General features: G+C 43.4%; 1 protein-coding gene across 1 annotated transcript in view; it reads right to left on the bottom strand.

Moving 5' to 3' along the window:
* TRAPPC11 (trafficking protein particle complex subunit 11) overlaps window positions 1-12,870 on the bottom strand; it is a 56,342-nt gene that overhangs the window by 37,983 nt on the left and 5,489 nt on the right. The window contains exons 3-7 of the mRNA XM_002709491.6: window positions 11,307-11,476; window positions 10,248-10,318; window positions 7,918-8,032; window positions 1,553-1,652; window positions 689-762 (exon numbers count right to left, since the gene is read on the bottom strand). Of these exons, the coding sequence (XP_002709537.1) occupies window positions 689-762; window positions 1,553-1,652; window positions 7,918-8,032; window positions 10,248-10,318; window positions 11,307-11,476 (530 nt within the window). The remainder of the gene's footprint in view (window positions 1-688; window positions 763-1,552; window positions 1,653-7,917; window positions 8,033-10,247; window positions 10,319-11,306; window positions 11,477-12,870) is intronic.

The following is a 12,870-nucleotide window of genomic DNA, read 5'->3' as shown; positions in this document are numbered from 1 at the left end:
CTATTTTTCTCCTCCTCTTTAAGTTAAATCATTGAGTTTTTCTTTTTTTTATTCCCTTGTCACACCACCACTGCTAGTCTTCAAAACTAGAGTTAAAGCTACAAAGAGATCATGTCTTATTAACTGGGCTTAAAATAAAGGAATAAAATGCTTAACCACTGCCAACACATCTACAACTTGGTAAAGCTTTTAAATTGAAAAAGATGCTACTTGATTAGGCATTATAAACTGAAAAAAAATTTTTTAATTAAAAATGAAGTCATAATTCCATTGAATGAATGCACTATAAACTTTAAAAAATTCATAACAGGGCTCAGATAATGTATAATGTATATTACACTTTAGAAATCAGTCTCCTAACACAAAGGTTTTTATTAAATACACAAATAAGAAATAGTCGAGATGAGGAAAATTTTTATACTTGTTTAGATCATGAAAGTTCATTTAGTAAGAACAGAAAGCTTTATGACACCATGGAATTTACTTTCAAAAATAAAATAGTAATTTTTTAAAAATCCCAAAATATTATGTTGCATTCATCTCTAGACAAACTAAAGTAAATCTTAAATATCTGAAACTTACCAACATAATCATCTTAAATTAATTAAATTTTGACTGACCAAAATTCAGAAATTTCCGTTAATGTTATTGCTAATATAAGGAAAAGGAAGTTTCATCTGAAACTTACTTCAGAGCATTTTGTGTGTCTTGCTTCAGTTCACTGAAGAAAGCTATTTTGAACTGATGTCTAACAAATAAAAGCTGAAAAAAATGAAAAAAATCACTATTATTATACATATATTCTTGAGAAATGAAAATTATGTGTATCTAGGAGAGACATTTTAAAAGCATGACAGAAAATATTCAAAATTAGAGCTCAAGAATTATACCAACAATTGCCTATGTCTCCTATCAGCGTGTCTGGTTTTGAATTCCAGCTCCACTCCCAATTCCAGTTTTCTGCTAATGCACACCCTGGCAGGCAGCAGGTGATAGCTCAAGTAGTTGCGTCCCTTTCACCTACATGGGAGACCTGGATTGAGTTCTTGGCTCCCAGCTTTGAACTGGCCACTGCGGGCATTTGGGGAATGAACCAGCTAATGGGAAATCTCCCTCTCTACCTCTCTCCCTCTCTCAAATAAAAAATAAAATGACTATTTAAAAAAATAATTATTCCAATAAACAAGGATATAGTTAAGAAAGCAATAAAAATCTATGTTTAAGAAATTTAAGAGGGTGTACTGGACATTTACCCTAGTGGTTAGGACATTGCTTGTGACAATTACAACCCATTTCTGAGCGAATAGGTTCAAGCCCCAGCTCTGCCTCCAAGTCCAGCTTCCTGCTAATATGCAACCTGGGAATGTCCAGTGATGACTCGAATACTTGGGTCCTCAAGTACTTCTGAGAGGCCCAGATGGAGTTCCCAGCTCCTGGCTTCAGCCTGGCCAGCCCTAGCTGTTGCAGGCATTTGGAAAGTGAACCAGTGAATGGAAGATCTTTGTCTCTTTTCTCTTTTAAATAAAAACAAATAAAACAAGAAAACAAGTACCTGATGGGTTGTTTTATTCAGAAATTCTTTATGAGATTTCACTCTTCTGATCTCAGTATAGTAGTAAGTCTGTGCATGTTCATAAAAAGCATTTTCTAATCTGTAAATAAAAACAACATTCAAATAGTAAAGTTATTTTAAGCCAGGTTGCTTTTTTTTTTTGGACAGGCAGAGTGGATAGTGAGAGAGAGAGAGAGACAGAGAGAAAGGTCTTCCTTTGCCATTGGTTCACCCTCCAATGGCCGCCATGGCTGGCACGCTGCGGCCGGTGCACCGCGCTGATCCAAAGCCAGGAGCCAGGTGCCTCTCCTGGTCTCCCATGGGGTGCAGGGCCCAAGGACTTGGGCCATCCTCCACTGCCTTCCCGGGCCACAACAGAGAGATGGACTGGAAGAGGGGCAACCGGGAAAGAATCCGGCACCCTGACCGAGACTAGTACCCGGTGTGCCGGCGCCGCTAGGTGGAGGATTAGCCTAGTGAGCTGCGGCGCCGGCCTGCCAGGTTGCTTTTTAAGAATCATATTTTTTGAGACCTGAAATTAATATCCTGATAGATAATGGCTATTTTGCTGCATGATTAACACAAAAAGTAGAGCAAGTTTTAACTATTCTAGGTTGAAAGTTTAAAAATAAGTCTATCCAAAAGCCATTTAAAATTATTTACAAAACAACTGATTAAAACAACTTTTTCTAATTCATAAGAATTAGGTAACCTCTAAAACTACTTTTACCTTCACCATTTTATATCAAGTCTGAAAAACAAATATCCAATACTCAATTAGATTTCACTATTCTTTTGTGACTTTTAACATTTAGGGCTTAACAGGATAAGAAAACTAATGTGGAAGGAACTGAAAATGAAAGCTGACAAGTCGCATGAAAATAACATATGTATGATTAAATCCTGTTTCATTCAGAAGTCAAACTTTGCAGTTAACAGGAACAGAGAAAACCTAACGAGAAATGTGTAAACAACTCGGACTGTCTTCTGTAGAAGCGCACGTCAGCAGGACCTACGAGGACATAAAGAAAGCTGATTCATAGTCAGATAAGGCTTCTCCTCCTCAGATTCAAACAAGAGTGTGCGACTACATTCAAGGGGTTTAGACACATTTAAGAAAAACATGACAAAAAAAAAAAAAAAAACAGAATGCATGTCAAAATTTTTAAAAATCAGATACTTAAAAAATAAATAAACAAACAGGGCCACAGGGCCACTGCTGTGACGTAGTATGCTAAAAGCTCTGCCTATGGTGCTGGCATCCAATATGGGTGCCAATTCGTGTCCCAGCTGCTCCTCCAGCTCCCCAGGACAGCCTGGAGAAGCAGTGGAAAATGGTCTAAGTGCTTACACCATTGCACCCACACTGGGAGACCTGGAAGCAGCTCCTGGCTCCTGGCTTCGGATTGGCCCAGCTCCGGCCGTTGTGGCCATTTGGGTAGCAAATGGAAGACCTTTCTCTCTGTCTCTCCCTCTCACTATAACTCTACTTGTCAAATAAATAAATAAAATCTTTTAAAAAATATTTAATTATTTATTTGAAAGAGTTACAGAGAGGCAGAGGCAGAGAGAGAAAGAGAGGTCCTCCATCCGCCAGTTCATTCCCCAAACGGCTGCAAAGGCCGAAGCTTGGCCGATCAGAAGCCAGGAGCCTGGAGCCTCCTCTAAGTCTCCCACGTGGATGCAGGAGCCCAAGCATTTGGGCCATCTTCTACTGCTCTCCCAGATCACAGCAGAGAGCTGGGTTGAAGTGCAGTAGCCAGGAATCGAACAGGTGCCCATGTGGGATGCCTGTACTGCAGGGAGTGGACCCAACTGCTAAGCCACAGAGTCGCCTCAATAAAATAAATCTTTAAAATAAAAAATAAATAAAAGGAAAGAGACTTTCCTTTGAATTTTGGAAGCTACGTAACAGGCAAAAATATTAATACAACCTCAAGGACAAAAGGAGGAACTCCTTATTCTTTGTATTTTCAACAAACAAGTTCAGACCCATTGAAACTCTTTGAATTAGTTTTAAATTAGTTAAAAACTGTCTCTAATGTTTTTGAGTGCAGATGATCATAACAACGATAACAACACATACTTATATAGACTACATATTTAAACAAATCTCAGAAAAAAAAAAAAACATGATGAAACATTACCAGTCATTTCTTAGCACATTCTCTCAATAACCCAACATTCCTCTGAAAAGTGCTGTTTTACTCATTAGTAAAATGTCACCTTTGTTTTGAAAGGCAAAGTATGCAATATTTATTTATTTATTTGAGAAGCAGAGTTACAGAGAGAAAGGAAAAGGCAAAGAGACATCCTCAGTCAACTGATTCACTACCCAAATAGTTGCAATGGCCAGAGCTGAGCTGACCTGAAGCAGGGAGCCAGGAATGTCTTCTGGGTCTCCCACGCAGGTGCAGGGGCCCACGGACCTGGGCCATTTCCACTGCTTTCCCAGGCATATTAGCAGGGAGCTGGATCAGAAGTGGAGCAGCCAAGACTCAAACCAGTGCTCATATGGGGTGCTGGGCGGAGGCTTAACCTACTAATCCACAGGACTAGCCCATAGTGCTCTTTCTTAAATGTTTGTCAGCATGATGTTGATAGACATGACATGAGAGAGGAAATGTCTGAAAATGTACAATGTTTATCTTTTCATAAAAGAAAAATGATGAACTCATCAAGCTTGAGAACTCTCAAGAATTTTGCCTTAAGGGGCTGGTGCTGTGGTGCAATTTTAAGCCACTGCCTGCCAACAACAGTGTCCCATAGTGCTCCATTTCCAATCCAGCCCCTTGCTAATATGCCTGGAAAAGCAGCAGAAGACAGCCCAAGTATTAGGGCCCCTGCACCCACATGGGAGACCTGGATGGAGTTCCCAGCTCCTGGCTTTGGCCCTTGTTGTTGCAACCATTTGTGGAGTGAAACAGTGCATTGAAGATCTCTCTCTCTTGCTGTCTGTCTCTGTCTCTCTCTTTCTGCCTTTCAAGTAAATAAATATTTTTTTATAAAAAGAATTTTGTCTTGAAATGATTAGTGAACCTCTGCAATAAAGATTTTCACAATCATCCCCCAACACATTATAGAAGTCTTACAAATATTCCAACACTTTCACATTTAAGAAAGTGATCGCATCTCTGATCTACCATAACATATACACTTAACACATCAAAATGCTCTGAAAGCACATGGAGAGGTGGCACCAACAACTTTGCTACTCTTCTCCCAATCAGTGAATACAAAGACTTCCCGACATTCAGCTTTGCTATTTCTCTTAGATAAAATGTAACTATGAACAAAGGACCCAGAGTCGGTGATGTGGTGTAACGGGAAAAGCCACTGCTTTGCAGTGCTGGCATCTCATATGGGTGCCAGTTCGAGTCCCAGCTGCTCCACTTCCGATCCAGCTCTCTGCTATGGCCTAGGAAAACAGTGGAAAATGGCCCAGGTCCTTGGGCCCCTGCACCCGCATGGGAGACCCAGAAAAAGCTCCTGCCTCCTGGCTTCGGATCAGCACAGCTCTAGCCACTGCAACCAATTAGGGAATGAACCAGCAGATATAAGACATCTCGCTTGCTCGCTCGCTCTCTCTCTTTCTGCGTCTCCTTCTCTCTTTGTGTAACTCTTTCAAATAAATAAAAATCTTTAAAAAAATAATAAAGGACCTAATATCTCCCTTCATTTTTAATTAACTGTCTTATGCATTCCCTGTGCTTATATCCACATTGTGGAGGCCCTAGACCCAGAGCACTTACTTTTCCCATCAATCATTATGACACAGTATGCCTCAAAATGTTTTATTAGCTTCATTATTTCCATTCCCCATAAATAGTGAAGGGCAGAAGCCACTTCTGTTTCTCTTCTATCTACAGGAGCATTAAATTTGCAAGCCAAGGAGTTCGGGAGCACGAATTGTTATGGTAAGGATCTCAACCTAACAGCACCCACATTTTGGACTAGCTAACTCTTTGTTGAGCACAGCTGTGCTGTGCACTTTAGAATGTGTAGCAACATCTCTGGCCCATCCCCACAAGATGCCAACATAGCAGCTCCACTTCTGATGCCACCATAAATGTCTTTAGGCATAATGAAATGTTCCCTGGAGGGTAAAACTGCCCTGGTTAAGGCTTGTCAGTTAAGGCACAGGATGGAGGTCATGGCCTTCTAAAGAAGGCTTCCTGGGAACTGAGCCTTGAAAGCTGAGTAAGAGAAAGCCCCCGGGGCCGGGGCTGTGGCGCAGCGGGTTAACGCCCTGGCCTGAAGCACCGGCATCACATATGGGCGCCCGGTTCTACTCCCAGCTGCTCCATTTCCGATCCAGTTCTCTGCTATGGCCTGGGAAAGCAGTGGAGGATGGCCCAAGTGCTTGGGTCCCTGCGCCCGCGTGGGAGACCCGGAGGAGGTTTCTGGCTCCTGACTTCGGATCAGCGCAGCTCCAGCCATTGCGGCCAATCGGGGAGTGAGCCAGCGGATGGAAGACCTCTCCCTCTCTGCCTCTCCTCTCTCTGTATAACTCTGACTTTCAAATAAATAAATACATCGAAAGAAAGAAGGAAAGAAGGAAGGAAAGAAAGAAAGAAAGAAAGCAAGCAAGCAAGCAAGCAAGCCAGCCAGCCAGCCAGCCTCGAAAGGGGGAGCCGGCAGACAGGAGCCAGTGTGAAAGCACCCTGACAAGAAGCAGCAGCATCAACAGGAGGTCCTGCAGTGCAAAAGCGCAAGAATGAATCATCGGCCAGCACCGTGGCTCACTAGGCTAATCCTCTGCCTTGCGGCACCAGCACACTGGGTTCTAGTCCCGGTCGGGGCGCCGGATTCTGTCCCGGTTGCCCCTCTTGCAGGCCAGCTCTCTGCTGTGGCCAGGGAGTGCAGTGGAGGATGGCCCAAGTGCTTGGGCCCTGCACCCCATGGGAGACCAGAATAAGTACCTGGCTCCTGCCTTCAGATCAGCGCGGTGCACCAGCCGCAGCGCACCAGCCGCGGCGGCCATTGGAGGATGAACCAATGGCAAAGGAAGACCTTTCTCTCTGTCTCTCTCTCTCACTGTCCACTCTGCCTGTCAAAATAAATAAATAAATAAATAAATAAGAATCATCAGAGCCTGGGCGGGGGGGGGGGGGGGGGCCAAAGGCCAGGTGTGAGGCTGGGATGAGCCTCTCTGGTAAAGACAGCAGCCTGCCTGTGCTACCAGGCATCTCCACAGTTATCCGTGAGTTCTGTGTTTGTGGATTCAGCCCAGCTTGGGTGGAAATATTTGGAACAAAACAAAAAACTGTGTCAGACTCAACAGGTACAGACTTAAAGGCATTTCATAAAGTTCATGGGGAGGGGGGCAGCCAGCACTGTGACACAGTAGGCTTGTTACAGAAACCTGGGGTGGGAAAATTCGCTTCGTTCAAACAGGCATCAGAGACAGTGGAGGATCCAAGTAGTTTATTAATACCAGCGGGCCAGGCTGGAATCATTTTCTGAGAACTAAGCATCAAACTCAAGTTTTTTACAATATTTATAAATTCATCAGCATCATACCTTAGCTGGTGGGTTTAAATTGCAGCTACGAGACTTAGCACCACACTTCCAATGGTTGGTGGGTCTGGTATGTTTGAAAAAGATACCAGGGACAGATTTATGACTGGAGTTTACAGAAGCAGAACTGAGGACATCTTCCCCCCGAGACAAGATAACAGTGGGAAGCTGTTTCACTAGAGCAGTCACTCTTCAAGGTTTGTGTTGGGGGAGGGGGTCTGCTTTTCTTTGTCTCTGGTTGCAGCTGTATCTCCTCTGTAGGCTAAGCACCTGCCTGCGGTGCCAGCATCCCATATGGGCACCAGTTTGAGTTCTGGCTGTTCCATTTCTGATCCTGCTCCCTGTTAATGGCCTGAGAAAGCAATGGAGGATGGCCCAAGTTCTTGGTTCCCTGCACCCATGTGGAAGACCCAGAAGAAGCTCCTAGCTCCTGGCTTTGGATAGGCCCAGCTCTGGCTGTTGCACCCATGGTCAAGTGGAAGATCATTTTGTGTTACACATTTATGTCTTTGTGTTTATTTATTTTTATAAACATGTTCCTATACACGCACACAAAAAGAGGATTTCTGGAAGGAAATTTAAGTTGTTGATGGCAGCTACCACCTAGAATTGAAGACAGGTAAAGAGTTACCAAAAGGGACATTTATCTTTACCCTTTATCCACTGTAACACCTGAATGTTGCTCCTGAACATGTTTTGTCTTTTTATTTATTTGAAAGGCAGAACTACAGAGACAAAGAGGGAGAGACAGAGAAGTTTTGTTTTTCAGTTGAAGGAGTCTAAGTTACCAATTTCTCACTTGTTAATGAACAATCTAAGAAGCACGTCAGAGAACCTTTACTTACCGTATAATATAACCCACAAGGTGGTCAGTGTGGGGCAGGACAAACAGAGACTTCCCTGAGAGTTCACACGCGTTGCACAAAGCTGCAGCCCTTTCTGAAGCAACGACATCTTCCCCTGTTGATGAGCACAGGAAAGACAAAGAGAGAAATGTCATGGATTTTTCTACATGAATACGTTCCCAAATCTGGAACTAGGAATAAAAACTCAAACCCCTTTCATCATGCCGATATGACTCCTGGGCTGTTTGGACCAGTATTAGGAAACATTGCGGGCCAAGTAACACCAACAGCTACCCCATGCTATTATGTCACAAAAACATAACTAGGGGCTGGCATTGTGGCATTGCAGGTAAAGCTGCTGCCTGGGATGCTGCCATTCCATACGGGTGCCAGTTTTAATCCCCAGCTACTCCACTTGTGATCCAGCTCCCTGCTAATGCGCCTGGGAAAGCAGCAGATGATGGCCCAAGTGCTTGGGCCCCTGCAGCCACATGGAAGACCAGGATGAAGCTCCTGGCTCCTGGCTTCAGCTGGACCTAGGCCTAGTTGTTGCAGCCATCTGGGAAGTGAAACAGTAGATGAAAGATCTTTCTCTCTCTCCTTCTCTCTCTGTCTCTTTCTCTGTAAGTCTGACTTGCAAATAAATACATAAATCTTTAAGAAAAGAAAGGGGCTGGCGCCGTGGCTCACTTGGTTAATTCTCCACCTGCAGCACTAGCATCCCATATGGGCACTGGGTTCTAGTCCTGGTTGTTCCTCTTCCAGTCCAGCTTTCTGCTGTGGCCCAGGAGTGCAGTGGAGGATGGCCCAAGTGCTTGGGCCCTGCACCCGCATGGGAGACCAGGAGGAAGCACCTGGCTCCTGGCTTTGGCTTCGGACTGGCTCAGCGCCAGCCATAGTGGCCATTTGGGGATTGAACCAATGCAAGGAAGACCTTTCTCCCTGTCTCTCTCACTGTCTATAACTCTACCTGTCAAATAAAAAAAGAAAGAAAAAAACTAACATAACTAAACATGAGTAGTAATTCACAAAAGAATTTCCCAAAAACATTTAGGATGCTGCAAATTTCAACACAGAACTAAAAAAAAAAGATATTTTGGCCTACAACAATCTACACAGGCAGAAGGAAAATACATTTGAAACAAAGATGTTTCCCCAAAGAAAATTACAAATCCTATAGCATTTTTCTCTGCATAAGGAAGGTTATTTCAAATAGGTATCAGGCAAGGACCTAACATTCCTTTTTAAAAATCAAGTGATTGGGGGCCGGCGCTGTGGTGCAGTGTGGGGAAATTAGGCACAAGAGGCAATTCAAAGATGGCGCCTGCAGGGAAATTAGGCACGCGTGGCAATTCAAAGATGGCGCCCAAAGGAAGTAAGGTGGGCAGTACCCAAAGTCATTTACCACCAAAGCTGACTGGCCGTACAGCATCAGGGGAGGTGACAACTGATGATGAGTGTACAGACATATGGCTGGTCCTGTAAAAAGTTACCCCATAAAATGACCTTTTAAGTAATTGGTTGGTCCTTATGCCCTGCCCCAGTAATCCTGCGGTCTTGTGCTTTAAAAGGCTTTGCTACACGTGCAATAAACCGAGTTCTTGCTTGCTTGACTTGATTCCCCGCTGCGTCTGACTGTCTCCAGGATCGGGAAGCTGGGGAACAGGCAAGCGGCGCACTTACCTTTCTTCGGACCCAGTCCATCCTCGTTCGGGTCTACTAAGACCCTGCAGCGCAGCAGGTTAACGCCCTGGCTTGAGCGCTGGCATCCCATATGGGTGCCGGTTCAAGGCCTGGCCACTCCACTTCTGATCCAGCTCTCTGCTATGGCCTGAGAAAGCAGTAGAAGATGGCCCAAGTCCCTGGGCCCCTGCACCCACGTGGGAGACCTGGAAGAAGCTACTGGCTCCTGGCTTCAGATTGGCGCAGCTCCAGCCATTGTGGCCAATTGGGGAGTGAACCATCAGATGGAAGACCTCTCTCTCTCTCTCTCTCTCTCTCTGCCTCTCCTCTCTCTGTGTAACTCTGATTTTCAAATAAATAAATAAATAAATCTTTAAAAAAATCAAGTGAATGAACTGTTTTGTCAGGTGATATATGTCTATATGGGGAGGTAAGTGGACTGGAAGAATAGGACTTGGGAAGATCTGTAACCACGACTATTTTAAATTTTTTATAATGAGCATGTATTCAGGCATTATTGGTAATTTAAAGAGCTAAATTATTCGCTCCATAACTGAATGCATAAAAGTTTTAAACATTAAGGAAAAAAAGCTGCCTCATGGTAATAAAAGAGGTACAAAGCAATTAATTAACTCATCTTTTGATACCTGGAGGCAAAGGGGTTTTCTTCTGAATCAGAACCACTGCAACTTTTGTGTTTCTGCCTTGTAAACTTTGCCTGCAATGGAAAAATAAAATTAACTTAAAAACTTTTGTTAACTAAATGTATCCAAGGTTTTACATAAAATACGAGCTTCATAATTCAGTTGAAGATAAACTTCAACTAAAAACACCAAACCAGAAACAATCACTTCCTGCACATAAAGAATATACATGTCACAATGTTTTAAATCTTAAAAGTATATTTTTGAATCAAATTTCTAAATCCTTATTTTAAAAATCTGCTCTTAAAGTAAAAGTTTAATATACACTTTCATGTAAGAATTATAATGGCCGGTGCCACGGCTCACTAGGCTAATCCTCCGCCTAGCGGCGCCGGCATACCGGGTTCTAGTCCCGGTCGCCCCTCTTCCAGGCCAGCTCTCTGCTGTGGCCAGGGAGTGCAGTGGAGGATGGCCCAAGTGCTTGGGCCCTGCACCCCATGGGAGACCAGGAGAAGCACCTGGCTCCTGCCATCGGATCAGCACGGTGCGCCGGCTGCAGCACGCCGGCCGCAGCGGTCATTGGAGGGTGAACCAATGGCAAAGGAAGACCTTTCTCTCTGTCTCTCTCTCTCACTGTCCACTCTGTCAAAAAACTAAAAAAAAAAAAAAAGAATTATAATGCTACTTTACTTCTTTACAGTGATACATTACAGAGTACTCTTTCAAAAGCACCCATAATTTTAAAACTGAAATAGTGATAATGCAAAATTGTTTTATGGGACTAATGACTAAATTAGTAGCACTCTAACAAGGATCATTAATGCAAAAACAAAACCGGAAATCCAAACTATATTTGCCCTCTAAATTTCTGCACAAATCCTGGCATTATAATCAGTTAATATTTATGCTACTTGTTATGAATTGAGCAAGTTTCACTGGAGGGCAGCAATCCCCAAAGTGACCACTGTAAGTCTAAACAGCACTCAGCTGCCTTCAACACACGCTGCAAAATACGAGACATGCTCAAGCTAACACAGGCAAGCTAGGAAACGCTGACGGTACCTGACGATCTCCACTCTGGTAGCACACTCGGACTGCTTTTCTTTCCACTGTGGTTCATCCCAGTCCAGCTCATAGAACACAACCACCAGGGCGGGCACCAGATTCAGATGCTTATTCATCCAGCCAGTCTTCAAGATCCCTTTAGGAATGTACCATTCATATGAAGTTCTCTGCAAGCAGCAGCACGAGTCAGAGTTAAAGTAGCAGAAACCATCTGTTATAGAGTGCCAGCCACTTGATATGCATTTTATTCAACATACACACCACCCATTTTTAAAATGAGGAAACTCAGGCTTACAAGGAAGTAGGATTTCAAGGGCTGGAAGTAGGATCTTAATCCTAGAGCCACTACATTCCCCATTTAAAGAAAAATTACCAAATCAAGGTTCCCAAATACCTAGTAAAAAAGCATCCATCTGTTTCCAGGTAAATCCTACTTCTACTTAGAGCCCTGCCACCCATGTAGGAGATCAGGATGGAGTTCCTGGCTCCTGATTTCAATCTGGCTCAGCTCTGGCTATTGTAGCCACTTGGGGAGGAACCAGTGGATAGAAGATCTCTCTATTTTCCTCTTTCTCTGTAACTCTGCCTTTAAATAAATAAATCTAAAAAAAAAAAAAAAAAAGACAGACCGGGGTGCTATTACTTCCATAACAACTATGAGATTTCAAAGAGCTAACAGTTTCTAGGGCTGGTTAAATGAGATGGTGTCTCCAGTGTGTGTGGCTCTCAAACATATAAGGAAAATAATCAGCTAATAGTCAAATCCTATTTGTATCCTAACTTCCCAGTGCTTTCCTCAAGAGACCACTTCTACATTGTTAAAAAACAGTTCAGGTGATGATTATATATTCAAGGTTCAGAGACAACTCTATCAGAAACACTGCTCTCGAGAAAAAAAACAAAATGGTTATTTTACAGTGAGGAGGGCTTATAATCTTGGTCAATGCATCTTGTTACCTTTCAAACCAATTTCATAAGGTCATGTATCAATACACACAAACTGTTTAAGGTAGTAAATTCCACGCATCATATATGTATTAGTTGCTATTATTAGTACTATCATCATACAATTATTCTTTTTCTTTTTTTAAAAAGAATTATTTATTTAAAAGACAAAGTTACAGAGAGGCAGAGGCAGAGGCAAAGAGAGAGAGAGAGGTCTTCCATCCACTGGTTCACTCCCCAAATGGCCACAACGTCAGGAACCAGGAGCTTCTTCTGGGTCTCCCACGTGGGTACAGGGGCCCAAGGACTTGGGCTATCTTTCACTGCTTTCCCAGGCCATAGTAGAGAGCTGGAAGGAAAGCGGAGTGGCCAGGACTCAAACCAGCCTCCATACGGCATGCCAGCCCTGCAGGCGGTGGCTTTACCTGCTACGCCACAGCACTGGCCCCAATTATTCTTTTTCTAAGGTAGACTTGAGTCTCTACTATGTTGTTCATGTAGACTGAAAGTGAAAGGATGAAAAAAGATTTTCCATGCTAATGTAAACCAATAAAGAGCTGGAGTAGGCCGGCACCGCAGCTCACTTCGCTAATCCTCCACCTGTGGCGCTGGCACC

Source organism: Oryctolagus cuniculus, chromosome 2, assembly GCF_051225735.1.
Source record: "Oryctolagus cuniculus isolate XC-2025 breed Fujian yellow rabbit chromosome 2, ASM5122573v1, whole genome shotgun sequence".
Lineage (NCBI taxonomy): Eukaryota > Metazoa > Chordata > Mammalia > Lagomorpha > Leporidae > Oryctolagus > Oryctolagus cuniculus.
This window is presented reverse-complemented; position numbering and strand designations above follow the sequence as displayed.